At 36.3% G+C, this 26,503-nt stretch overlaps 2 protein-coding genes and 1 long non-coding RNA gene across 5 annotated transcripts; 1 reads left to right on the top strand and 2 right to left on the bottom strand.

Annotated features, from left to right (window-relative positions):
• Window positions 1–95: 95 nt before the first annotated feature.
• Window positions 96–2,726, bottom strand: LOC109113565 (ER membrane protein complex subunit 7-like). Its single transcript, XM_019126377.2, has 5 exons — window positions 2,304–2,726; window positions 1,899–2,018; window positions 1,670–1,808; window positions 1,316–1,396; window positions 96–1,222 (listed from the first exon to the last, which is right to left on the bottom strand). The coding sequence occupies exons 1-5, from the start codon at window positions 2,528–2,530 to the stop codon at window positions 1,076–1,078; spliced, it is 714 nt and encodes a 237-aa protein (XP_018981922.1). The 5' UTR covers window positions 2,531–2,726; the 3' UTR covers window positions 96–1,075.
• A 722-nt stretch (window positions 2,727–3,448) lies between these two features.
• LOC109113562 (KATNB1-like protein 1) lies at window positions 3,449–7,855 on the bottom strand. 3 transcript variants are annotated; one of them, XM_042777818.1, is made up of 10 exons: window positions 7,697–7,855; window positions 6,449–6,576; window positions 6,190–6,227; window positions 5,796–6,072; window positions 5,478–5,593; window positions 4,681–4,731; window positions 4,487–4,576; window positions 4,276–4,380; window positions 4,081–4,177; window positions 3,449–3,992 (listed from the first exon to the last, which is right to left on the bottom strand). In XM_042777818.1, the coding sequence occupies exons 2-10, from the start codon at window positions 6,563–6,565 to the stop codon at window positions 3,960–3,962; spliced, it is 924 nt and encodes a 307-aa protein (XP_042633752.1). In that variant the 5' UTR covers window positions 6,566–6,576; window positions 7,697–7,855; the 3' UTR covers window positions 3,449–3,959. The 3 variants fall into 3 exon arrangements, with proteins under 3 accessions (XP_042633752.1, XP_018981918.1, XP_042633753.1); XM_019126373.2 differs by having other exon boundaries at window positions 4,081–4,174; XM_042777819.1 differs by lacking the exon at window positions 7,697–7,855 and adding an exon at window positions 7,256–7,394.
• LOC109113575 lies at window positions 7,206–18,461 on the top strand. Its single transcript, XR_006162762.1, has 5 exons — window positions 7,206–7,324; window positions 11,894–11,929; window positions 12,231–12,299; window positions 14,973–15,060; window positions 15,218–18,461. It is a non-coding gene; the product is annotated as an uncharacterized LOC109113575 (long non-coding RNA).
• Window positions 18,462–26,503: the final 8,042 nt, after the last annotated feature.

Here is a 26,503-nt window from a genome sequence, read left to right as displayed (position 1 = left end):
CAGCCACTTATCATGAAATATGGTTTAAATGTTAATCTCAACACATTTTACCATGCAAGCATCATGCTGAGAACAGTAGACAAATAAGCAAGACAGACATTTTCCACCAGTTTATTTCCATTCACTTTAAATAAGATTATACTTCATAGCTTAAATCGTATGCATTTCTCATCTTCATTCACAGTCTTGTACAAACCCAACAAGATATAGTAAATATTATAACCTAAAAACTTTATTTCAAGTAGTTATTAAACAGAATTGGGGTCAAGGTCACCTCCTTGGGTTGGTCTGGAAATACACATGGCATCACTGCAAAAATGGACCCTCATTATATATTTTTCATCTATCTTGACCCTTAAGCTCAAGTGTGCTTTTAAAATATCCCAGAATGCTTGTGACAAAATGAGTAAAACAAATACATACAGTGAGTACTAACTTCTGAATCTGACTTTATCAGTACAGCCATACTGCAGCTGTTGCATCAACCCAAAGCACTCAACAGCCAACCAACAACATTATGCTGAATTTTACTGAAAGCTTTTATCACTATTTCGCTTTTATTCAAGTTATAACCTAGGTGAAACTGTATTGACCTCAATTCTGAGAAGGAATCAGAACTGTGTGATGAATCTTTTGCACAGCAGCAGTAAAAGCATAGACTATCTTAATGTTAATTGCATTACAAGATATTGAAATGTTTTAGCAAAACTGAATATCTTCAACTGTTCCTCTTGGAAGAGGAATCTTGACCAGTCAAGTACTTTACTTTCTCACCCATTCTACACAGAAAGTTAAAACATCCTAGTTAAGCTCTATTAAAAAAAAAAATGCCTCGCTCAATCTGTAGTGGTTTTATCCATTACTAAATTTTATGTATAGTTTTCAGAGTATCATTACAATGATTAAAATTATCTGATTATTAACAATGAATCCAAAGAAGACAATTAAGCATGGAAAAGTAGTACAGTGCAAACACAGTCTTGCTTTGTCAAGCATTTCAGTTGAAAAAAAAGAAACTGTTCATTAAAGAAAGCAAGTAAAACAGTGTTAAAGAAAACCGACAAAATACACAGCACTACCTCCTCTTCGGAGCAACACTTCTGCTGCCTTTGTTGCCTCCACCAGACTTACTGGAGCCCTTGGAGAACAATTTTGTCATGAACTCAGAAACATCTGGCAATTCTGGGTTAGGGTTCAACATATTCATAGATTGCTCCATTTCCTGCAGGAAAAATAAAACACATTAAATTGTATAAATAAAGCAAAACAGTGGATTGAAATGTCTGTACGTAACACATGCTATGTTTTTTATTACCTTTCTCATCTCAGGATCATTAGTATTTACCACCTTTGGGAGCAGGACGATGATTAATAAGGGAAGAACCATCATCATGACCTAAGGATGACAAAATATTTTAAAACAAGTCACAAGAGCTATAAGAAACCATCAACAACACTTATGGCATAGCTAAAATCATATTATTATAAACAGCTCTGAAAATGCACCTTTGTAATGCTTAAGTTAATCTAAAGTAGAGGACATAAAAAAAATCTAGTTAAAGTACAAGTAAACCTAAAATAAACAATGACTGCTTAATCTCCAGTAAATAAAGTGCAACCACATAAATTTGTAAGTATCGAGCACACAGAAACCATTATATGACTGTACCATTGGGTTCATCAGAAAATCAGTCCAGCGCCAGGTCTCCCGATCCATGAAGTACTTATGTGGACCACTGAATCTGATCTGAAGAGGGTACGGCTGTCGAAGAACTTCAGAGGTTTTGAGGTAATTCACCAAGCGTGCCCTATGGTTCAATAACACTGTGAGATTAACTTGGCTGTTTACAAAACATAACTATTAGAAGAAGGTAGAATAAATTGGGAATGTTAGCCACCTCATTTTCCCTTTGGAGGTAATGTCCACCCGAACAGGATCAAATCTAAAAGACGGTGATACGATTTCAACCACATATGAGCCAGAGGGCACATCGTTGACAGCAAAGCTCCCATCAGTCCTGTGAGGGAAATCAATGTGGTTAATTCTGTCATCTAGGCTTGTAATGAAACCACTGCCCATCTAATCTGAATTACAATGGCCTGCAATGATATTACATACAACCAACACATTTCACAAATACATTAGAAATCGTATTTATATAAGAGAAAGCTTCAAATGAGATCATTATAATTGAGATCAAGTCATTTAATCGACATGCTGCAGTAAATCGACAACTGACACACACGAAATTAATATTTACGTTACATCACTCTTTTTGACGTTAGCATTGCTGGTAACTCACTTGACAAAACCAACATATTCCTCTCCTTCCACCAGGATTCGGGCTGTGGAGACCCAGTCTTGTGTTTTCACGTTGGGAACAATCGCTCGCCCTTCGATTTTGAAACGTTCTCCATTCGACTGAGAACCTGCTACAGGCCCCGACTCTGCGTCGGAAAAACACAATGACAGCGCAAACAGCGCCTGCAACGCCACATATACATCTAATAAACGTTTTATTTGTAGCATCGTTTTTTGTCACACGATATATATGACGTTTAAAATGTACAATATTTCACTACGCGTCAACCTGGACCACGGCAATCGGACTAAAGGAAGTAAACGGAACTCGGAACGAACGCAGAGACCGGAAGAACATCTGTTACACCACGTGATTATCGTTGAGGTGGGTTTATTTTTATGGGCGGGGGTTTCGAATGGGAGTCCGACTCTTTAGCGCGAACCGGTGTCCTGACATATTTATCCTATGATATTTTGTCCTACCAGGGTTTACTGCGCATGCGCGCATCAATATTGCATCCTTTTCCTCGTGCTTAACATTTAATGTATCTGCATTACTGTAAGTGTAGGTTTAGGCTTATGATAGGTGTAGACTTTAATAAAACAATCTAATAGGTAGAAAAAAAATTGCATTAACGTTACTGTAAGGGTAGGTTTAGGGTTGTAGTAGGTGTAGATGTTAATAAAACCATAATTTTATCGGCAGCATTTTTCGTTGTCGTACTACCCACTGTTTAAATGGGAGGTAGCAAAATCTGACAGGGTAGCACAAATCGACAGAACACCGGATCTTTAAACAGTTCGTTTTGAATGAATGACTACATCACTACGGTCCAGCCAAAGACTATAGAAGGGGACTTTAGTCCACTTCCAGCATGCACACATACTCCAGGTCGTTCAAGTAAATCCCTACATAGCACATACTGTAGTTTATTGTGTCATGAGTCTCCCGGTTTATTTTGTCGCAGTGGTTCAAATAGAACACAATAAACGCAAATGAAACAATCTGCAATGAAATTAAACCAATCAGTCAATTTTTCTGACAACGTCATACCCTCTTTGATTGGGGTTTTGCCTGAACATGATTGTTATGGTCATTTTTTTAACATATATAAAAGGCAAATATTCAAATAAACATCATAAAACTTTCAGTTTATGTAAATTTATTTGAAAGTTGATTAAAAGAAAACTACTATGTACACGTTACACTGAAATATCCATTTATGATCAGGCAATGGACAACAACACACTTATAACTTAAAACTCCTGCGATTCAAGTGCATGACTGAAAGAAAAAAAAATCTCATAAAGGTTACAAATCACATCCACTTAAGCAGATTCACACTATAGCACTACAAGTGCAACAGTTACAACTTCTGTTTGGCACTTCAGTGAGTTGCCTGATTCCAGAGAGTCTCATGGAGTTGATTATGTGCCCCTAAGCAAGTCCACTTCAATGTGAAGCAGTCATTCAGTGCCTGCAGCAAGAATTCCTCCTCCAGTGCTGAAATTGGAGTGTCTGAATTGTTCAGTTCATCTATCCCCAATTCACCACAGCCTACTGGGCTTCAGAATCACCAGCTCCAAGCCAATCAAAGAGCTTAAACGCATCGAGAGTTTGTAGTGGTTATCTCCAATAGTGTGCTACAATGATACATCAGCGCAGTTGTGACACATATGATTCTATGACCTGTGGAAGAGAGGACAAGAAAGGAGACAAGGTAAGACTTTTTTTGTAAACAGTTGCAATTTTTACAAAAAATTACAAAACACTCCACCTTTGCCGTTTCTCCTACAGTTCCTGGAACTGAACTTAGGTGTCTCTTCCCCTCCCACAGTTCAAGAAGCATCGTCTTCATTGCCTGAACATTCCTGCTGGATGCAAACATATTCAGTTACACCTTCCAGCAAACATTAATAAGATGTTCTGTCATTTTATTTACATCTACACACACAAAAAAAAAATGAAGCACCTGTCATTTGAAAAGCCATCGCGCAAGCTTTTGTTGTTTGTGGAGAGCTCAGACCACCATTTTTTAATGATAGATTGAACCCAGTGTAAAGCTACAATGAGGTGTCTGGAAAATATTCAACCATTTAAAAGATTAATTTAAACTTGGGCAAAATGTATAATGATAATAAATAGCAATAACAAATAAAAAAAATACAGGACAAAATACTTACTCTTCATATTTAGTGTTAAGAATCATTTTCACTTGCGGTAAAAGGTCAACACAACAGCCTATTGAAACACACGGCTGTTCTTCCTGAAGACTATAGTGGGAGAAATTAGCATGAAACAACATGTCTATCAAATCTACAAAATGTCAAGCAAAAGTTAACAAATGCTGACTTTATGAAGGTATTAATTAGGCTACCTTTTAGTAAGTACAGGCAAACAATCAACAAGCACCCCTGTGTCTTGTATTCTGGAAAAAAGTTAATTGGTTACTATGGTATTCATAAAAATGTAGAATTGCAAGCATCAATTATGCCAAAAAACATGAAAAAGAGGGCAATTTAGCATGCTGTAAAGACAAATCTATAAATGCCTGCAATACACTACCATTCAATGTTTTTAATAGAGGTCTCTTTTGAACACCCATGGCTTCGTTTATTTGATCAAAAATACAGCAAAAACATATAGTGAAATATTACAATTTAAAACTTTTCTATTTTAATATATTTTAAAATCTAATTTATTACTTGAGTCTTCAGCCGTATCAACCTTCACAAATCATTCTAGTATGCTGCAGTTTTATATATAAATGCGTGTCAATTTACTTAAACTCTAGAGCAATTTAAAGGGATAGTTCACCCAAAAATGAAAATTACCCCATGGTTTACTCATCCTCAAGCCATCCTAGTATATGAATTTCTTCTTTCAAATGAATACAATCAGAATTATATTTAAAAATGTCCTGGCTTTTCCAAGCTTTATAATGGCAGTGAATGGGTGGTGAGATTTTGAAACCCAAAAAAGGGGGAGGGGAGGTTAACAAAGACCTTCTGAAACCAATCGATGCATTTGTGTAAGAACATTTTTCATGTTTGGGTGAACTATCCCTTAAATGCATCCTTGCTAAATAAAATAATTAACAAAAAAAAAAAAAAAAAAAAAGTGTGTATTTTGTGTCACTTTGAACATAGCTGTAGTAAATTTCAAACTGTTAACCTGTTCAAATATGCAACTAGTTCACTTGCGTTCTTCCGCCAAAGAGTCAAAGCAACATTCAGTCTCAGATTTCTTCCAAAGAGCACATGAGTCATTACTTCATGGTCCTCTGATAACTGAAATTAAACAAACGATTAGTACAAATAATACAAAGTTAGTACAAATAATACGATTTTATTATAGATCACACTTTGCCATAATTGATACTGCAGATATAGAGGGGTTGAATATTTAAGAATCAACACAGGAAAGTTTTAGCTTAGAATGACAAGAACATAGTCAGCAAAAATATTAGCATTAGCATGCAGCATATCTCACCTCAGTGAAATAATCACTGTATTTGGAGCCAGCTCCTGTCATTTTTGAGGTGTCTGTTGAGCTCACAGGGAACCCACAGTTGTCACTGTAAAGAATAGCCTGCACGTCATCAGCACAGGTCAGTTCATTTTCTTTGTTTGCCATGTCAGATGTCCTGCTTGTGGTGGGCGATCTCCGACATACTCTTGATCCCACCCCAGAGTGACGTGTTTTCTTCTTGCTAACCACCGCTCGCTTCGCTTTGCTGTATTTGTGCACACAACGGCCCACTGGAAATCTGTGGGATGGAGAATAATGCTTGCTCATAACGTCTAACTGACATTTTACAAAATCAGCTTGTCAAAGCAAGGAATAATATAAAAGGTCACTGAGTTGCTATGGCCCAAAAACATACCTCTCTTGATCGGTTTCGTCTTTAAGTGTATAATCCACCTGAAAAGAGATAACAGTTAAAGCCAGCATTCCTACAGCCTGGAATATACTACACGACACTTAAAATTGACACAATCTGGACAAAAGTCGTGTATTACAGCATTAAAATACTGAAAATTATATTTGTAAACTGAGAAACCCCTATTAATCCCACCCAGCACATACACTACAAACAATTTGTCTATTTTAAAGCAATTTTTGAAGCAATTCCTCTTACTCACCTCCCTCATGTTCTTCTCATCTCCAGAACAAACCATACGTTTGAGAAGATCATGGGGCTGGGCCTGCTTGAGCCTGTGGACTTCTGCATTACTTCCGACATGACTTCCAGTGGCCATAATAAGGGCCTCTGAAATACAATGGCAAAACACATTTTCTAGCACAGGATGCATTATGTTAAAGCAAAACAGCTGCGGTTTGTTTGCTCAAAGCCTCCATTGTGTAGCTTCTTCTTTAGAGACTGGAATCATTCTATAATCAAATTCGTACGAAAACGAGTCAACTAATCTTCATGAAATATTTAAATGTAAAGTTTTTTGCTATTGTAAGACAGTCTGGCAGTGGCTCAGTAGCAGATTTTGATAATAAAAATTAAAAATAAAATTATATTTTAATTTAAAATGAAATAAAACCATAAAATTTTTGGTTCCCAGAAAGTTCAGTGAGCGTTAGTTTTCATTCTAAAATAAAACCTAAAACCATTAAAGAACGTTATGTATAGTCACAAAAAAAAAAAAAATTAAAATAAAAAAATAAGGAAAGAGAAAAAGATACACAAACTGTTCCTAGAACGTTATTACTTGGTTCCAAAAATAACCAAACGGGAACCATATGCTACCGTTAAGGGAACGTTCTGAATTTGCTAGAATAAGAGCAGTTCATAAGGGCTGTGTCTCAAAACCTACACAGACAATACTATATACATATTACATATTAGTTATGAAATACCGTGCTAATGTAAATAATATCGCATAATTCAATACCACAAACACAAGAGATGCTTTGTAATTTTCAAACGGACGTCTTACCACGTAGCACGTTACGCTGAGTCAGAGGAAGAGGACGAATCTATGAACCGTTTGAATCAAACGTAACTAGTAAGTTTCAAATAACTAATATCTAATATTCCTGGTGAATGTCTAGATCTGTCAGACGGAGCATAAGGCCTCCAATGATGTGACGCTGCTGTTTAGGTTCGGGGTTTGATAGCACTGGCGAGCTAATTAAGTCAAATACATTTTGACAAACAGTCAATAATCTTTGACTAAATTGCACAAGACAAGTCTAGAGATTAGTCTACACTCACACTGGCCTGTACATATCAAAGCAGGTGATGAAAACACGCCAGATAGCTAGTTGCTAAACAAACAAGCCAGGCTAATCACCTGTTAGCAAACAAGGACTTAGCACGTACAAAACCTATAACATGTACAACGCTGTCAAACCTCGCGTATTTCGTAAGTACCCACCATGACATTGTGTAAAGTTGTCTATGCATCCTAAACCACGTTATATATCCGAGAGCGTTGCCATGCACAACAGGAAGAAACGGGACTTTGAGTAGATTTCAGAGGGAAGGAAGGACCTTTCAAATAAATACAAACTTGAAATGCTGATAGGGGTGAAGCGACATCTGATGGGGCATAATGGAACTGCTCGGCTTTGGAAAACATTTCAGTAGTTTATCCATGAACCATAGTCAGAATTGCACACTCTCAACGAACTTCATAAGGTGCTTCTTGTGATTCTTTAATAAAAAAAAATTAATAAAATAAAATACTTCCTAGTTTCTTCACAATGTAGTCCAACATTCATTTTAAATCAGTCATTCTTAAACTTTTTGACTCACCATGTAGGCTAAGATATTTCTGGTATTTCTATTGTAATTATGACAAAAGTTGTTTTTTTTCCAGACCCCCCCCTTTTTTTAGAGTAATAGAAACTGGTTTTGATATTAAATTAACATGAATCTTTGTTTCTAGAAATTTCGAAAACTGTATGTATTCTTCAGTAAGTATATTATTATGAAAGTTACAGTTTAGTTGCAGTTTACATTTTTAAAATGTAAATGTATTTTTTAAATTAGAGTTTGATTATGTTAATATGACATATAATATAACACCCCCTCTGGAGGTTTGCTATAAGGTCCCCTTTAGGGGCCCCCTGGTTCAGAACCACTGTTTTATATTAGTAAATGAAAGAGCATAAGCCTTTAGTTAAAAAGGTCTTTAAGATCATCAAAAACATACATAGCTTTCAGTGTGCTTCTTAAGTATTTGCCTTCTTGAGGCAGACATATTATCAGAAAAGTTAAACATCACAAACAAAGGGCCTTAATAATTATCACTGTAATGTAATGCCACTTTAATCTTCAGTGGGTATCTTGTTAGAATTGATTTTTGTTAATGGTAAGATCCTTTCGCATCTCATGACCTTAAGTTCAAAGGTGTTAACAAAGGAGATGACTATTATGGCAGTGCTGATGTGATCATTAGGCCATGAAATGCTCCCACAAGCTGGTATAATGGAGAAGGGTCTGGCTGCAGACTTGCACTTGCACTCTCAGACACTTGCGCTTCCGCTAGTGACATCGCTAACACTCTTTTTTATTTTTTATTTTGTTTTATTCGTTGATTACTTTTTGTTTGAATTGAATCAAATTAATATCACGTTTTGAAGAGTAAATAACTGTATCATCAGCATACAAGAGAATTTGACTGTCAGAGCACATTTGTGGGAGGTCATTAATGAAAATAGAAAATAAAAGAGTGCCTAAACAAGAACCTTGTGGAACACCCTTTTCCATTCTCATGAACTGAGAGAGCACCAATGGAAATTACACACTGACATCTGTAGTGAAGATATGAGTTAAACCATAAAATGGACTGTTCAGAGAGACCGATGTTATATAATTTATCAAGGAGAATATAATGATCAACCAGATCAAACGCTTTAGTAAGATCTATAAATATTGCTCCAGTGGACATATTATTGTCCAAAGAAGATGTAGCATCGTTAACAAATTTTGTAAGAACAGTAGTGGTGGAGCAATTGGGCCTAAAACCTGATTGGTTTGGAGAAAAAATAGAAAACTCTATATATATATCAAACTCTTTTTTTGTTCTAAAATAATTTTGAGCTGAAGTTAAGCTCAAAATAAATAAATAAAATAATAAATAAATTCTTACCACAGTGCTGCTGAACTGATGGGGGAATCTGAGCAAAATAGCGGACATTAGGACTCAAATTCAGACAGCCACAAAAATTCACCAACCAGTTCCCACCTTATTTGGGTTGCGCACATCTTTCAATAAAAATAATAATAATAGTAGTTACTCTTTCAAGAGTCACTATTAGACTGCAATAATAACTACTATTTCAATATATGTTAAAATAGTCTAACCAAAAAAGTCTAAAGATAAACAGACTTCTTTAGTTTTTATTGGAATGAAAATGGCAGACACTGGGAAACAAAAATTCATATTTTCACTGCACTTGTTTAAAACAAAATATTGGAATTACTTTCGAATGACCTTGACTGAGATTTTATCTACTTAAATGCAGGCACAAGCATTCATTTGTCAAAAGACTTAAATGTACACTATTCAAAATTTGGGGTTGGTAAGATTTCTTTAATGTTTTTTAAATGAAGTCTCTTATGCTCACTAAAGCTGCATTGATCTGAAACAAAAACACAGTAAAATGGTACTGTTGTGAAATATTATTACTATTTAAAATAACTGTTTTCTACATAAATATATTTTAAAATGTAATTTAGTCCTGTGATGGCAAAGCTGAATTTTCAGCAGATTCTGATTCTTTTGTAACATTATACATGTCTTTATTGTCACTTTTGATCAATTGAATGCATCCTTGCTGAATAAAAGCATTAATTTCTTTCTGCCAGTCTGTCCAACAGACTGTTGGAATCAGTCCCCCCCCCCACCGTATTGTTCATCTGTTCTCCTCTTTGTTATGATGGCTCTTTTTTCATCTCTAATGAGAATCAGGCTGATGGGCTAAAGGATTCTGCTTATGCGTGACATATATAAAAATGTGAAAGATTAGCTTGAATTTACAGACAAAATAATCTAAAGCAGGCATAAAGATAACTGCGCACTTAGAAATTAGAGACATCAGAGAGAGCAATATATCAATGATTAGTTTAATGATTAGTTTATCAGTTAAAAAGTAAGAAATCCTCTTTTCATTCATTTACAGGATGGTTCCTTCCTTGTGCTGACTTGTAGAACTGACATTCAAAAAAGAAATATTAGTCAATATCTTTTGAGATCATCTTTCAACTGTCTTTTTTCTTGTTGCCAAAAGTAATATATTAGCTGGATGGTAGAGAATGTTCAAAACTGACAAAAACGTATCTAGGATAATTCATTTTTAGTGTCTTCTGTGCGGCTTCCAAAACAGCACATTTCATGAAACCACCAGATGGCGGTGTGAAGCTGTGGAAACTGAAGCGTGTAAGGCTGAGCTGTTACTTATTAGCCGTCACAACTCAATCTCAAACTTTCTTCTGTGGCTTAACCATAATCTTTTGGAACATATTGCAATTTGTTTAAAGAAGAGAACCTAAAATTCAAGCCTCAAATAAGAATTAGTGATAGTTTAACCAATCATCTGTCTTAGAAACCCTCTGACCATAGTAACCCTAAAATAAACTTTGACCTCTGAACTCATCTTTGTTTGGTTAACCTGACATTAAACCTGGCTTATAGAATATAAACACTTGCAGGTGTCCAAATAGAAGAAACCACATTCGAAACTAAACAAAAAGCTGTATTTCTTTCCCAGTAACATAAGCCAATCCCCCATTTATTTCCATATATATTTCAAATTCTGCAAGGGCACCATTGCTGACACTTTAGTGATCATATAAAGCATGTAATTAACCAGCAATAAGAGTAATATTTACTTCAACTGGCATCCTGTCTGGCTAAATGGCTGTGTTTGGGTTTCAGGTAGCTCTCTTGATGCAGAAATTTTCAAGTTTAAAGAAATCAGTGCAGTAAGTCTTAAATGCAATAGATGTTTAATTCTTAGGAATAGTTCATCCATTTCCCCCCCAAATCATTTATTCACCATATTGTTCTTAAACTGTATTGCTTTATTTCTTGACAGTTAGAACTGGAGCAATACGATTAATAAATGAATAATTCAGTCCAGTTCTGTGAATTTCAGTTTCACAGAATTCAGTTGATCAGAAGATCCAATCCAACAGAGTGATTTCTTCACAACTCTTCTGTCTGTTTCTATCACAAAGTTACCGTATGGCTTCAGAAGGTTTATACAGCAATATACAGTATTGCACATAAATAACATGCACTTTTAAAAATAAAGGCTTCAAATAAGGGGCTTCCACTGTGAAACCACTGAGAACTATTTTTTGGGTTCTGCAAAGAATGCTTCAGTACACATTTCTTAAAATAAATATATATATTTTTTCCTAGTATGAAGGACATTTTAATAATCTAAAGAATCTTTTTCCATTATAAAAACATTTTGTGCAGTGGAAAGTTTTCATGGATATTAAAGAGCTTTTTTGTGCTTTGCTTATCATTTTTAAACTTGATATCGTCCATCCTTATTCACTTATATTATATTGAAAATTGTGGGCAAAATACTTTAAAAAAATATTTTGTGTTCCACAGGAAAAAAGATCATTTGGATTTGGAACATCAAATAAGGTAAAACAAAAGGCATTAATCAAGACAAGTTTTCACAAATATGATCCATGGTCCTTAAATCTGTTTTGACTTGTTAGAGGGAATGAGGTCTGAAAAAAAAACATTTGCAAACTCTTGGAGGATGTGATCAGCTCTTTCAAAATAATACAACTCACTGCATGTTTGAATAAATAAACACATATATGAGCAAAGACCAGACAATACAACACTGTGTTATGAAATTAGAAGAGGAAGTGCTGGAAAAACTGCACTGAGGGAAAGAAAACAGTCCGTTGTTTTTCAGCCAGTTTCTTCTGGGCAGGAGAAGATCGACAGGGCTGAGATTCCAGATCCTGACAGGCTGGCCAGACTCTCTCCTCTCTGCAGGGAGGTAAGATGATATCTCAAGTGGTGTATGAGACTTGACTACAAATTTAGAGTTCATCTGCCAACTTGCAGCAAGGATGAATATATCATAATGGTGCCCATGGATTGAAACCTGCCACTGCAGGGGGCTGAGGCCCACAACAAACGTCCAAGGGGGCTTCAAGACAAAACAAGCATTAAACTCAACTAAAACAGGCAAAAATCAAAGCTATTTATTAGTATTTGGAAATTTTTTATAATCAGTATACATCTTTCTAGTCATGCTAAGCTCTAAATCAGGGATCATCAAACTCGGTCCAGGAGGGCCAGTGTCCTGCAGAGTTTAGCTCCAACTTGCCTCAACACACCTGCCTGGAAGTTTCAAGTATACCTAGTAAGAGTGTGTTTGATTAGGGTTAGAGCTAAATTCTGCAGGACACCGGCCCTCCAGGACTGAATTTGGTGACCCCTGCTCTAAAATATGTTGAGTGAATAGAGGGGGGCCTTCAAACATTGTTGTGGGCAATGGGGGGGGGGGGGGGGGGGGGGGGGTTGGGGGGGAGAAGGCGTTGAAGTCAAATATTTTGAGATTTAATGGTATAAATCAAATTATTTATTTTTGTTATTTAATTAGTTATTAATAGCATTTGAAGCAGAACATTTTACATCCAATCACATTAATGGTAGTTGAAAATAAATCAATGTACCATCAATTCAGTAATATCTTGAAACAAAAGTCCTCTTAGTCTGAGACCAAGACAAGAAAGAGTACAAATGCAGTCAAGACAGAGACAAGACCATCAAAAAATGGTCTGAAGACCGGTCTCGATTACTACAGTACTAGTTAGGACACTAATATATTTATTATTGTAGTTATTTTTAGAGTTATTCTTGGTGTGATCAGGTGATCATCTTTTTGAGCAACCTAAACACTGGTGTCTTGCCAAATCGCACATATGCCAGCATTTTGAATCATGTGTAGATTTGCATATGTATTACGCAGGCTGTTCTCCTTTATGTACGGTTCCCCTTGTATATTGAATCGATAATGTACTGTAGATTTTCACAAGATGGGTTACTTCCTGACTGTGCCAAAGTTCTTCAGAAGACCCTGACATCAAGCAGATGCACATTTTCATATGAACGAGCGAGTGTGCTTTTTCACAACAAATTACATTTACCACAAACTTAGAGAAAATAGTTTCCATTTGGCTTTTCACAGTCAACCCTTTGACTTGTGTCAAAGTGTGATATCAGATGAGCTAAGAATGCTAAATGACTCAAACACTTTAAATTTTTTTTGCATTTGGAAGACACTTTTAATCAAAGCAACTTCATTCAATATACTTTTTAAAAGTCATTGCATTCCCTGGGATCAAACCCATGAACTTAGTGCTTCTAGTGCCCTGTTTTTTTCCATTTAGCAACAGGAACAAATATAAATCAACAAAAACTGTTATCAGAAACTTGAAGGACAATTTTTTTTAGGTAATAAGACTAATATTCGTAATGCATTATCTTGTATATTGTATGTAGGTTGGTTAAAAGTGTGAATGTCATGAAATCTTCACCACATGGTTGTAGGAGACAGCCGCACACTCAATCCAGCTGTAGTCTGAGTGATACCAGAATCACTCTGGGCATACTTTCAGAACTTCAGACACATTCAGACCAATAAATCCATAGCAGATTCATAAAGGGCCACCAAACTGTCAAGAAGCCCTGAGGCCACACGCTAAGCAGCGAGATTCTAGTCCAGCATCAGTTCATCTGTTCTTTCTTTTTCATGGGGATCCAGGGACTTAGTCACCCTTTGGCTCACTGTTTATGACATCACCATCATATTTCATACAGAAACCAAAGTGACTGAGTGAGAATAAGACTTGAAGTTCTGAACTTCCAATATATGAGGTCCAGAGTCACAGCTTTTCAGTATTTTTTTGTTGGTTTTCTCATCTGCCTAGCAGACAAAAAGACATCTGGATAATGCAAACATTTCAAGCAGGAGTTTTAACACTTTATCACAATTATGATAATAATTTGCAAATCAAAGAGATAATCCACCCCAAAATGCCACCATTTATTCATGTTGTTATAACTTTTTCTTTTTTGAAGAATTTTTGTTACCACTGACTCCTATTATATAGACAAAAAACACTGAAACATTTGTCAAAATACCTTTATGTTCCACAGAAGAAACAAAGATATACAGGTTTGGATTGAAATTAGGGGCTGAGTAAATGACCAAATTTTAATTTTTGGGTGAACTATCCATTTAAACTAGTCAAAATAACACAGTTCTGTTTATGATACTACAAAAGCCATATGCAGCCTTCAAGTGGCATATATATCATAATTATGAGGTACTGTATGTGCACACGAATAACCAAACAAAGCCATATATTCACCCGTGGGAGAGCAAGCAAAAACAACATTATTAATTTATAAGACCGAGTTTATAGTCAACACATTTTGTGGTTTGCTTTGTGAAAATTAATGTTAAATTACATTTAATGTTTTTAATAACATTTTTAGACACCGTGCATAAATACATCATTTAAGTTGAGTAAAAGTACTGTAAATGGTGCACTGAGGTCATAAACAGAGAGCAAGAGAGAGCAGCATCATTAATTGTGTATTTGCTTTGGCTACTTTTATATTTCGTTTCCAACTTAAATGCATGGCCTTGGCTTTCCAGGTTCACTTGAAGGCAGTGAAGACCAACAAATTTGGTTCTCCAGGAATCTCTTGGAAATTGCTGCTGTACCTTGAACATGATCAAAAAGGTAAGAAAGAGATGGTTCTTTAAAGAACCTTTGACTGAATGGTTCATTGTGGAACCAAATATGGTTTTTCTATGGTATCACTGTGAAGAACCTTTTGAAGCACCTTTATTTTTAAGAGTGTATGTCCATTCTGATTATGTTCTCTGAGAATTTCCAGATAATTCTTAAGTTCAAACAGGGACATGGAACATTAGTCATCAAAGATGAAGAGCTACTGCTGCTATTGTTTAAATTAGAGAATTTCCCAACTGCTTTGTTTGATTATCCATGAGAGGAGAGAAGGATCTTGTCAAGTGATCACGTGCAGCCTGAAACTGGAACATACTTGACAAATTACCCTGAAAAACAAAACAAAATCTGTTGTCATGTACAACGAAAAACTTTGCCACAGTCCATAGACTAATTGTTTATATTTCCTCAGCTTTTAGTCCAAATATGCTCCAAGATAGGTTAAAGGACCATTCTTTTCTCACCACTGTGACAAATTTACACCAAAACACTTCCGATTAACTTCAACAGATGATTTTGATCAGCACAATCAAGCCATTTTCCTTCATTTCTGTCTTTGAGGTTAATGTGATCAAGGCGGATATACAGACAGGCGCATGGGAAAGTATTGTAACAACAGAATGTTTGAGGCTACTTGTAAATGTTTGAGGAAATGTAAACACAGCAATGCACGTAATTCACACACTGGGACAAATATTGACTAACACTAAACTCCCACACGCTCATAAAGCTGAAGTGGAAACTGTTGGCTGATTCCATTCCATTTTTTTTTTCGGTTTACATCTATAAAAATATAAGGATATAGGATTAGACTGTTTCATTACTTCATTGTAACACATTGTAATGGTTTGGCGTGGACTTTAGCATGTTTGCTATACAAAGTTAAAGGCCTTTAATGACATGAAACAGCTGTCAATTGGACCTAGTGTAAACACAAACACAACTTAGAACAAACGCAGCTCAGTCCGATACAGTGATGGGAATAATCGCCGCACGCTACGTACTAATAGCCTGAACCTCAAAGGCATTTTTGTTTCCCAGAACCGTTCGGCATGGCTACAAATCCCTGTAGAGTGGCAAACATCTAATGTGAAAAGTGCAGAATAAGCTACTGAATGTTAGAATGCTGTGAAAAGAGGCAGAACACACATGGAAAGCTGACCTCCCTCTGCTTGCAGACGTGTGTGATTTATGAATATAGCCTAGATGCGGATAGGTTATTATTGCTGCTCCAGGATAACACAGCCTGTAACTGTGTTGTAAAATCTCTTGCAGGAGACACTGCTCCCAGTGTTTTGTATTCATTACTTACCACACAAATTACTCAATAACTTGAATAAAAAACATAAGTAGTCAAAAAATGTGATGCAGCAAGAATAACCGACATACTGTTCGAAAGTTTGAGGTCTGTATGATTTTTGAATGTTTGGAATTCAGTCTCTTATGCTCACCAAGGCTGCATTTATTAGATCATTTTTTTTTCTTATCAATGTTGAAAACTATGCGCTACTTAATGTTTGTGGAAACATGATATATAATGTTTCAGGATTCTTTAAATAGAAAGTGATTACTGTCACTTTTGATCAATTTAATGCATCCTTGCAGAGTAAAAGTATTAGATTCATTCAAAATAAAATATTACAGACCTCAAAATTGTTACAAGTAGTGTACATTATCTACAACGTCCAATAAAAGCATTACATTTTAGGGCTGTATGCCTTATGAACTGCTTGTATCTAATTAGCAGCAAAGCCCAATCTTTGTTATTGACTTAAGAGACTGACTTAAGATCATGAAATTTAAACACCAACAAATCCTTGTCCTTTGACTCTCTACTGCTGCCTCTATCCATTAACATAAGGAATTATAAAAACATTCAAAGCATGAGTGGAACGAAGGGAATCCTCTTGGCAGCAAAAGAGCAATGTGTGGCTGAATACAAAGCATATGTGTTAAACATGTCTGGAAAGAAAAATTACAGCAGGAGAATAGTTTAGAAACATAAACCAAAAAAATACAAACAATGTACCTTTTTGTAAAATTGTGAATGATTTGGGCATGATTGTGAATGAATTACATCCGTACTATACTTAGGTTAATGCTGCTCTAGCCAGACTGGCCTTTCTGGGCCTTTTACATACTGAAACATTAAGGTGAAATGATTCTAAACTGTCTGAAACAGTATCCAGTTCACCTCTCTGAAGGTCAGACTTCAAATTCCTCCTGAAGCTGAGCTCTCCCCCTTTCAAGAAGACCGTTCAAGAAGGGCTACACAAAAAACTCATAAACTGGGTGCAAGGGCATAGATATAACATGATGTGTGCAAATAAAGACTTTATAGTAAAATGAGTAAACAAAAAAAATTAAAAATTAATTACGATAAAAAGTCTGTAATATTCCTAACCCGGAAGATACGCCATTTCTATTTTTGATGATTATTTACCATATTACTGAAATATACATTTAAACTATTTTAGCTACTTTTAGTGGAATTATTCTAGGTGACCTGATCTCTAAGTAAATGTATGCATAAGTTGTGCTGGATGCATGCATAATCTTGTTGATCCTCTTCTCTTCCCACACATATGGCTGAAAATATAATGAATGCTCCTCGATGTCTCTTCATCTCCAGTACATGGACAAGAGATCTGTCACAACAGAGAGCAAACACTGTAAACACAAATGCCACAGTAACAAACAAATATAAGCCATTTCTAAAACTGAACCCTCTCTAATAGTAAGGGGGTGATGAAGCATGAACATGGAGATAAAACAGGTTGGAAAATATTTGGAAAATATAAACACTTCTCCTTAAATGCTTAGCCAGAAACAACACTGTCATCAAAAGAGATTCCACACAGTAGGAAAGATCCACATGGCAAATCCACGTTTAGAACTCTTTTACCAGAGTTCTCACCAGCTGGAAAACTCCCATGAGATGCCACTAATGTGTGTTGTTTGATAAAGTATAGGGATCAAGAAGACTGTATTGAGGAGCAAACAGTCTTCCATAAATTTGCTCTCTTTCAAGTGCTGTTTTGGAATTCCATCAATCCATGCACCCATCCTCATCATCTTCGTTCTCAATGTGCCACAGTGTTGGGGAAACTCCACTACAAAGAGTTCCTGTGGGTGTCTCGGAGGATCTCAGTGACTCAGTAACACAAATTCTCATTTCAAAACCATCCCACCAGCTGTGGGCCAACAGAATGTGAAGTAAACAGGATGACTACTGATGCACAAATATTTCAGAACAATGGAAAAATTACAATAATTTTTTTTTTTTTTCAGAATTGTATTCTCTTAATGGGTAGTTTTTTCTTTAATAATCATTTAATAAAAAAGTAATCTTTTTTTTACATTATTGTTTACTTTTTACAATAAGGTAACTAACACTAATAATGTGCTATATATTAGCTTCAGTGTTTATTAATCTTTGTTATCTTCAGTTATTAAAATAATTTAAAAAGTTCATTGTTAGTTCACGTTAGCCCAGGTCCATTAAATAATATTAACAGATACATTCTGATTTTAATTATGCAATAGTTAATGCTGAAATTAACATTAACTGAGATTAATTGCTGCTGTAGAAGTATTTTTTAAATTGTTAGTTCACATCATAACAAAAATAGTTAACTAATCTAGTGTTAACAAATAGAACCTCATTGTAAAGTTTTACCACTTTAATGAATTTAAATTCAGAAATTAAAAACATGCTCATGGTGTATTCAAGTCATTGCATTTATGAATAGCATTTTAATACTTTTTAATACATACTTTAGGACAAAAAAATAGCATCATTTTATTTACCGTTACAATATCATTATGAAAGAGTACAATATTGTTAGTGCATTGCTTCATTTTTGCTTGCTTGATCAGGAAAGAAGCAATAGGGTTTTGGCTCATAATTTATTGAACTTTCTGCTTAGACTGGCAAGGTTTCCTTGCAAAATACCTCTCTCTGTTGGCCACTGTGTTCAAAAAACAAGTCTGAACTTAGACATTTCATCCCTGTCCAGCAGATACGCAATGGAGCCCATCATGTACCACTGTATATTTCCCTTTCATTTTCTTTCTCCATGACACAGGTCCACAGATACACCACTGACCTCTTCGACTAATAAATTAACATATAAACATATCACCTTCAATGCAAGCAGGGTGCATCAATTGGCCTCGATGAGCGAATCTGAGAACAGAGGGGCCCCCATGGTGCCGGTGGTGTCTGATTTTGCACTGTTAGGCAGTGTTATTTTAGCCGGTGTTTGACTTTTGCGGCTGAGACTAGACCTTAGGTTTAGGTTCCACCCTTCTGCCAATGTTGTTAGCCTCATTCAGAGCAACCCTCAACATATTAGATGACTCTTAGCATTAACGCTTTTGGAAATAACATGGCTGAGTGTCCCCACCTGAGGTGTTTTGCCCAGAGAAGCATCTGATTCTACTCTGAGGTGGAAACTTTTGAACTTTCAAATAAACCTCTTTTGATTGAGAAGCATGTAAGTGTGTTTGACTTACTAAATGAAGAGGTTCACCATCGCATAAAGCAGCATGGTGATTTTGAAAGTGTGCATTTCTTCTGCCCACATTTATATAACAGACAATAAGCTAGTGTTTTCACTCAGCCACAGCTTTCAAAGGGCACCACAATGAAGTTCAAGGGTTCTTTTGAAATACATATAAATCTATATAAAAAATCCACATAAATGGCATAAAAATAACATAAAAACCTATCCTTAGAAAGAAAAAAACAACAACCCTGCAATATATTAACCTAACTTCTTTATAAACTGGGGTCTCTCACCTTAAAAATAAATAAATTAAATTAAATTAAATATGAATTCATATGTAAGCTGGGAGTATTCAGCCAGAGTGTTCAGTACTGCAAGGATTTAAGCCTTGTGAACAATGTCATTAATCTGTGTGAGGAGTGACAGCAAGTAATGTGTGAGCAAACACTCAGAGCGTGACCTTTGGCAAAACAGGTTGGAGTGCTTCCTTTTTGGGAACTCACACTAAAGTACAGAATTAGTTTTTTTTTACTTATAAGTGGCTTACAAGGCATAAATATTTGCATACTGAAAACTGGCTGCAGTGCAGAGAAGCGCTTTTAGTTACACATCACATTTCTATACAATAAATATAACTATAACAGTTTTGTGGTGTGCCACTTTAAATGCTTGAGCACGCTGGATTCTGATTGGGGGCAGTGGCCTAATGGTTATAGAGTCAGATTTAAAGGTTGCAGGTTCGAGTCTCAGGTCCGGCAGGAATTGTCGGTGGGGCGAGTGAATAACCAGCGCTCTCTTCCACCATCAATACCACTACTGAGGGGAGACCCTTGAGCAATGCACCGAACCCCCAACTGCTCCCCAGGCACCACAGCAATATGGCTGCCTACTGCTCCAGGTGTGTGTTCACTACTGTGTGTGTGCGCACTTGGATGGATTAAATGCAGAGCACAAATTCTGAGTATGGGTCACCATACTTTTTCACATGTCACTTCACTTCACTTTTAGTTTGGCTGTCACTGTTTTTATCATTCATCAACTAGAACAAATTTTTCTGAAAGTGATTCCAACAATTTCTTTATTTCATGTTGTTTTTTATAGTTATGGTGTGGAATTATCTATTCTAATACAGCTAGAACAATTACTAAAACTTATATTGTTATAGTTATTCATGATGTGAATAGGCCTTTTCATTACAGGCACTCTGCACAGAATATTTTTTTTTTTAATACTGAAAGAGTATGGAGGTTGATAGTAATATGGCTTCAGAAAATATAGTATAACACACAAATCATTCATGATACATTTATTATCCTTTTTTGTAATTTTGATGCTTGACAGACCTTCATTCGGGTTAAGATCAACATGAGGGTGAATAAATAAAAGTGGAGCAGACTAAACTATACGTTCACACACAAATGCCACTTATGTACTGCAAGCTAGTACAGGAAACCATTGGGACTGCATGAGAAGGAAATCGGTGCTTTTATAGTGAACCCCAGTGCTTTCAAGTATATCCCATCAACCCCACAGGAAGGTAAAGAATTTAGTGCAAGCAGCAAGAAGTAATAAAATGCAGGAACAACAACAAGGCAATTCTTTGTACCCAATGTACCTAACAGTACCCTCTCCACATGACGTGTCTTGATGCTGAAAGGGTGTTACTAAAGTGTTTGACATACAAAACCCTACAAAACATAAAAACACCACCACCACAGTCTGCCTCAGAGCCGTTGAAAGGTCCCCAGTCCAATCAGATCAACTGCTGCATTAACACCTCATTGAGCTGCCGGGTGGGAGTGACTGACACACAACAGGAATGAACTCTGTGTGAAAGCATGCACTGCTCATAAACATCATCTTTCATTAATAAAAAAAATAATAAAATGCTTATAAGTTCTGTGCATTAGTAAGATTCCCACAATGGAAGTCATAACCATGGCAGGACATAGTGATATAGTGAAAAGGCCAATGGCAGCTGATTATGTAAGTGTTCTATGTGCAGAGAGAGGTCAGGAAAAGGGTGCTGACTGTTTTGAAGTCCGATGCTTATGAAAAGCAATCATGCTTAACTACGGTACAATTTCTTAATTGGTTAGGCTTTAACAACATGTTCCTAATGTCATGTTCCTACAGCTAATAGATTGAGACAACACTGAATAATCTGGGATTTAAAACTCTACTTAAACCTGGAAATAGTGGTCTCAGAGTTTTGTATCATGTGAATCGATGAAGACTATAAATATCAAGACAGTTCACTTGGATTATCATTAATGGGAGAAACTGCAACTTGCAATATGGCAGAATAAGTCTTGTCTAAGTAAAAGAGTCTAAATAAAAAGGCTCAATCTCCAGTTGCTCAAGTCATCACATCATTGTAGATGTTGTTAGAAGATCCAGTAACCATAGAAATACAATGTCCAAAGACTCAAACTTGGCACTGCATATGCTCATTAGCTGGAAAAAAATAATAAAAAATAATAATAAAAAAAAAAAAAAAAAATAAAAATATAAATATATATATATATATATATATATATATATATATATATATATATATATATATATATATATATATATATTATGCTGCCATTTTGACAGTGATTATTTAGTGAGGCTTACAGTGTACATTCATCAGTTCTTTGAAGCTGTTTCCTGGTGTGTGAGATGCTTAATTGCAGCCAGTTCCTAATGCAACAGGGTGTCCTCCCTGCTCCTTAAGGTCTCCAAAACTATCAAGGAAAAACTCCAACAGTGAGGTCTATGGAAAGATCATATCATAATTTAAAGCTTACTACATATTTATTTAGTTTTTAATTTCATATATAACTCAAAGGGCTTGTAAACATTTGTTCAGTCTCATAAATCCTTTTTTATGATGCATTTTGTAGTTCTGGTTTATGGTGCTTCTAAGTGCCCTCTTTTCAGGACTGCACTATAGCTTTTAGTAGCCAACGTTTTCCATTAATACGATGTTTGGAAGTCCTGCTTGGCATGTGGTCATCGCTTTCATCAGCCAGACGGGCCAGGGTGACTGGCAACTCCTTTACTCTGGCACTGTCTGTAGGAGTCTGAGACTGTTCAAACCTGCAGCCAGGCACAAGGGGAGACTTGTTCCCATTCACTTACTGACCTGAGACCAATCATGAAGCTCCCATAGACTGCAAGGGAGAGTGAAATCAAAGACACGATTCTGTCACCTTCGCAAATTATTGCATCGTTGAACGTTTGGGTCAGAAGTCACTGCTGAGAAAAACTTTGGCCGGCAGTAAAGCTAAGCTCCTGACAAATCCTCTTAAGAAATCTGTAGCTGTTGGGTGACACTTTATATGTTACATGTAAAGGTTCTAGTTGTAAACAACTTACAAGAAAAATATATACAAAATCCAAATCTGTAATTTGAACCATGATTTTTTTAAAAAGAAGAATGGAATTTTTTTTGTAGATATATTAAACAATTAAAAAAGAAAAAAAATCATAGTACAAGTTGTTTGTACTGTATGTTTCTAAAGTGTATAAATACTATAAAACTTGTATTATAATTTTTTTTTATTATAAAATTCTATATGTTTTTTCCGTTTCCTTCTTAAGTCAATGTATCTAGATTTTTTTTATATATTTGTAGTGGAAAACAAGACAAAACCACAAAGTAAAACCTCTTTTACAGTGTAGCATGACTTTCATTTTATTGCATTTTTCATCATATTATCAATGGTCATTAAATTTATTGCATTTCTCATCATATTATCATACTAGCCCATGGAAGATGGGGAACTGGAGACAAAATCTGTATACTTATACACCCCTAGCATCATGCATCCATCCATCTCTCCATACTTTTATTCCAGTGCACACAGTAATCAAGCAGATTAGACTGTCAGCTTGAATCCATTGACTACTGCAGGTGTCAACAGGGATCTGCTTGTCTTGCCTATGGAGCAGGTGAGGTATACACAACCTGACACATGCACAGAACAACAACACCTGGAGAAAAGGAAAGAGAGGCAGTCAATCTAGTCTCAGCCTCAGACATCATGCCCACGGACTGTTGGCTGAACTTCTGATGCATACGGCACACAGAAGTGCAAACACTTCAGGAGTTTCGAAGTCGTCATTGGATTGGTTGAATTATACAGGATTTCTGGGAGACGTGTGTGTTGCATTCTTTAACGTTCTACCTGAAAACATAGATGGCGTGACGCCAAACCCCCTCATGAAAGAAGAAAGCCATTGTGTTTACAACTGTTGAGCGCTTATCAGGATCAACTAAACGCTGGATTTTCAAAAGTATGTGCATATTTATAGTTCGCTGCATAGAATCTGAACCGGTCTGTTATTGTGGCGACATTTCCACGCTCCGAAACGTGACGCTGAAAGAAACGAACTGTAATTGGTGGTTTGACATGTCTGTCAAATGGCCTCATGGGCAGGCCTTGGCCAATGAAAACTGCCATGGATTCCAGACCTTCAGCTGTCAGTCTGAAGGTCTGGCTACGCGAGACTAGAGTCAATCTTACATGAGGTCTATGGCGAGGTCACAGATTAAAGAGGCACCCACAGGCCTCAAATGTGAGTAAAACTGGAAGTATAAGTCATATGAGGGTCCAAGCTGTTTTAACAGAACAAGATCAGGTGTTGAAATGAATTTGTTTGGGACCGTCAAGCTTTGCTGTAATGCAGTGTTTGCGTGTTAAACTTAAGCCTGGGGTTTCATGTCTCTTTAGATGTTTCTTCAAATAACAAAACATCTATGTAGGCAGGAATAATTATTTGAGGATTAAATTCTTTGTAATGCAATTCAAAGGCTGAAAAAGTAAAAACAAGGCTGAACAAGGCAAGCAAAAAAAATAAAAATAAAAATCACAATGTCGTATACCAGCTAAGGAATTGGAAGAGATTAAAAAAACCCTGGCAACTCCTCAAAAAAGACATATCTGATACTGTTTTTTGCATGTTTTTGATCTGTATGATCTCTTCAGGCTCTTGTAGGTTTGTACAGTGTTGCAATCTGGAAAGATTTTAATTATACACACAAGTCCTTTCCTGGCAGTACATTTTGGCAGGACAACCAATCGAAACAGTCATACCTACCAAAGGAGGTATCGTTTACGGAAAGCAGAGGGGTTTTCCTTGGCCGTTTCATGAAGGATTATATGAGGATATCAGCCCACAGTTCCTGAGCAGCATGTACCTGTACACAAATTTCAATCTTAGGGTCATTATCATTGTCACTGGGAAAAATTCCTGGAATGTTTTCTCCCCTCTGGCCCATGAGGCCATATTACTGCAGCCCTAACATGATGCTCTATGTTCCCCGAGGAGATCCCGTAATCTTTTGAAGAAAGACTTAAAAAACTGGAGAAACATTCCTCACTTGTTGTTGACTACAATTAGATGAAAAGAGTTCTCTTGTCTATCGGTCCTTAGCACGCGAAGTGGAGACACTCGCTGTCTCTCAGGATTGTCGGAACAGTACTATGGTAACAACCCGGCTGCAGCATTGCTGTCACTTAAGAATGAACAAATATTAAAAATTGAGACTGAAATCCGGATTCCAATCTAAAAACAAAACATTTTGACCAATTTCTCATGCCAATCAACAGAATAATCTTAACCACAGCCATGTCTAAAATCCTTTAACTCTATTCTGTGTTTTTGTGTGTGCTTGGCATTAGAATAGGTCAAACAAAATGGAAATTCTGTTATTCCATTATGTCTGTATATTTTTTCAGTGGAACAGAATAGTAGAACATTTTGAACAAATATATAAATTTCTATATAAATATATAATATAAAAATATTTAGAACAACACTAAAAAAAACAAAATGTGATAGCTCTTACAGTTGTAAGCTGTATGAGTTTGGTTCACTAAAAAGAATCATCACATAAGAGTAATTTGTTCTGTAATCGGACTACACTGGTCATGCTTTATGTTTTTGATAAACTTTATAAAAATAAAAAAAACTATTCATTAGAGTGATTTGTTCAGGAATCACACTACATTGGTTTCACTGTACAATGTGTTTGATTCACTACCCAATTCATACTATCATTCACTCGAACTACACTGATCACACTGTATGCTTTCGATTCACTAAAATCTATTGCTCAACACTAATTTTGTCTACGACAGCTGCTCACAAATCAGGTAACCAATTGGACCTTATATTCACACACTATTGCTCCACTGACAACACTTTAATTACTCCATTGCACACTTCACCTCAGACCACTTCCTCATCACTTTTAACCTCAAACTGACTCCTGACACAACACACACTCCTCTGCAGGTCACCTTTCGACGTAACCTATGCTCACTCTCTCCCTCTCGCCTATCCTCTATGGTTTCATCCTCACTTCCTCCACCCTCTCAGTTTCCAGCACTGGAAACTAACACTGACACTCGTTGCTCCACTCTAACATCTTGCTTAGACAAACCTCTGGCTGTCCGATGTTCTCCATGAACATCTCTCACTTGTACACTGTTGCTTTCTTGTTGGTCTGATTGCTTCTATTCTTCTCCTCATTTGTAAGTTGCTTTGGATAAAAGTGTCTGCTAAATGATTAAATGTAAATGTAATGAAATGACTACAAAATACCTGAAAATGGACCTGGGGTCCGTTCTTCATACCTCGCTAACTCAGTTAGCTGGATTTGATTGTTGATGATTTGGCATGATCTTGGATTGTTTGGTTCTTCGAAGCTCATCCCAGAGTTGCTTTCATAGCAACAGGTCCGTAAGCTTACACCTGCTTGGGAGGAGTCGGACTCCCAATCGAAGGGTACCAAAACCGACATTTTGGGGGAGTCGTGGCCTAATGGTTAGAGAGTCGGACTCCCAATCGAAGGGTTGTGAGTTCGAGTCTCGGGCCGGCAGGAATTGTGGGTGGGGGGAGTGCATGTACAGTTCTCTCTCCACCTT

Source organism: Cyprinus carpio, chromosome A20 (genome assembly GCF_018340385.1).
Source record: "Cyprinus carpio isolate SPL01 chromosome A20, ASM1834038v1, whole genome shotgun sequence".
NCBI classification, from domain to species: domain Eukaryota; kingdom Metazoa; phylum Chordata; class Actinopteri; order Cypriniformes; family Cyprinidae; genus Cyprinus; species Cyprinus carpio.
The sequence above is the reverse complement of the archived record's forward strand: the minus strand, read 5'-3'. Positions and strand labels throughout refer to the sequence as shown.

Bases quoted from the DNA above. Each gene is read 5' to 3' on its own strand.
- LOC109113565 (XM_019126377.2), bottom strand. From the start codon at position 2,530: ATGCTACAAATAAAACGTTTATTAGATGTATATGTGGCGTTGCAGGCG. The intron at 2,019-2,303 runs GTGAGTTACCAG...TTTCCCTCACAG, and splicing joins GAATATGTTGGTTTTGTCAA to GACTGATGGGAGCTTTGCTG. The intron at 1,397-1,669 runs GTACAGTCATAT...TGTCATCCTTAG, and splicing joins ATTTTCTGATGAACCCAATG to GTCATGATGATGGTTCTTCC.
- LOC109113562 (XM_042777818.1), bottom strand. From the start codon at position 6,565: ATGGCCACTGGAAGTCATGTCGGAAGTAATGCAGAAGTCCACAGGCTC. The intron at 4,381-4,486 runs GTAAGTATTTTG...AATATTTTCCAG, and splicing joins CTTAACACTAAATATGAAGA to ACACCTCATTGTAGCTTTAC. The intron at 3,993-4,080 runs GTGGAGTGTTTT...TCTCTTCCACAG, and splicing joins CTGTAGGAGAAACGGCAAAG to GTCATAGAATCATATGTGTC.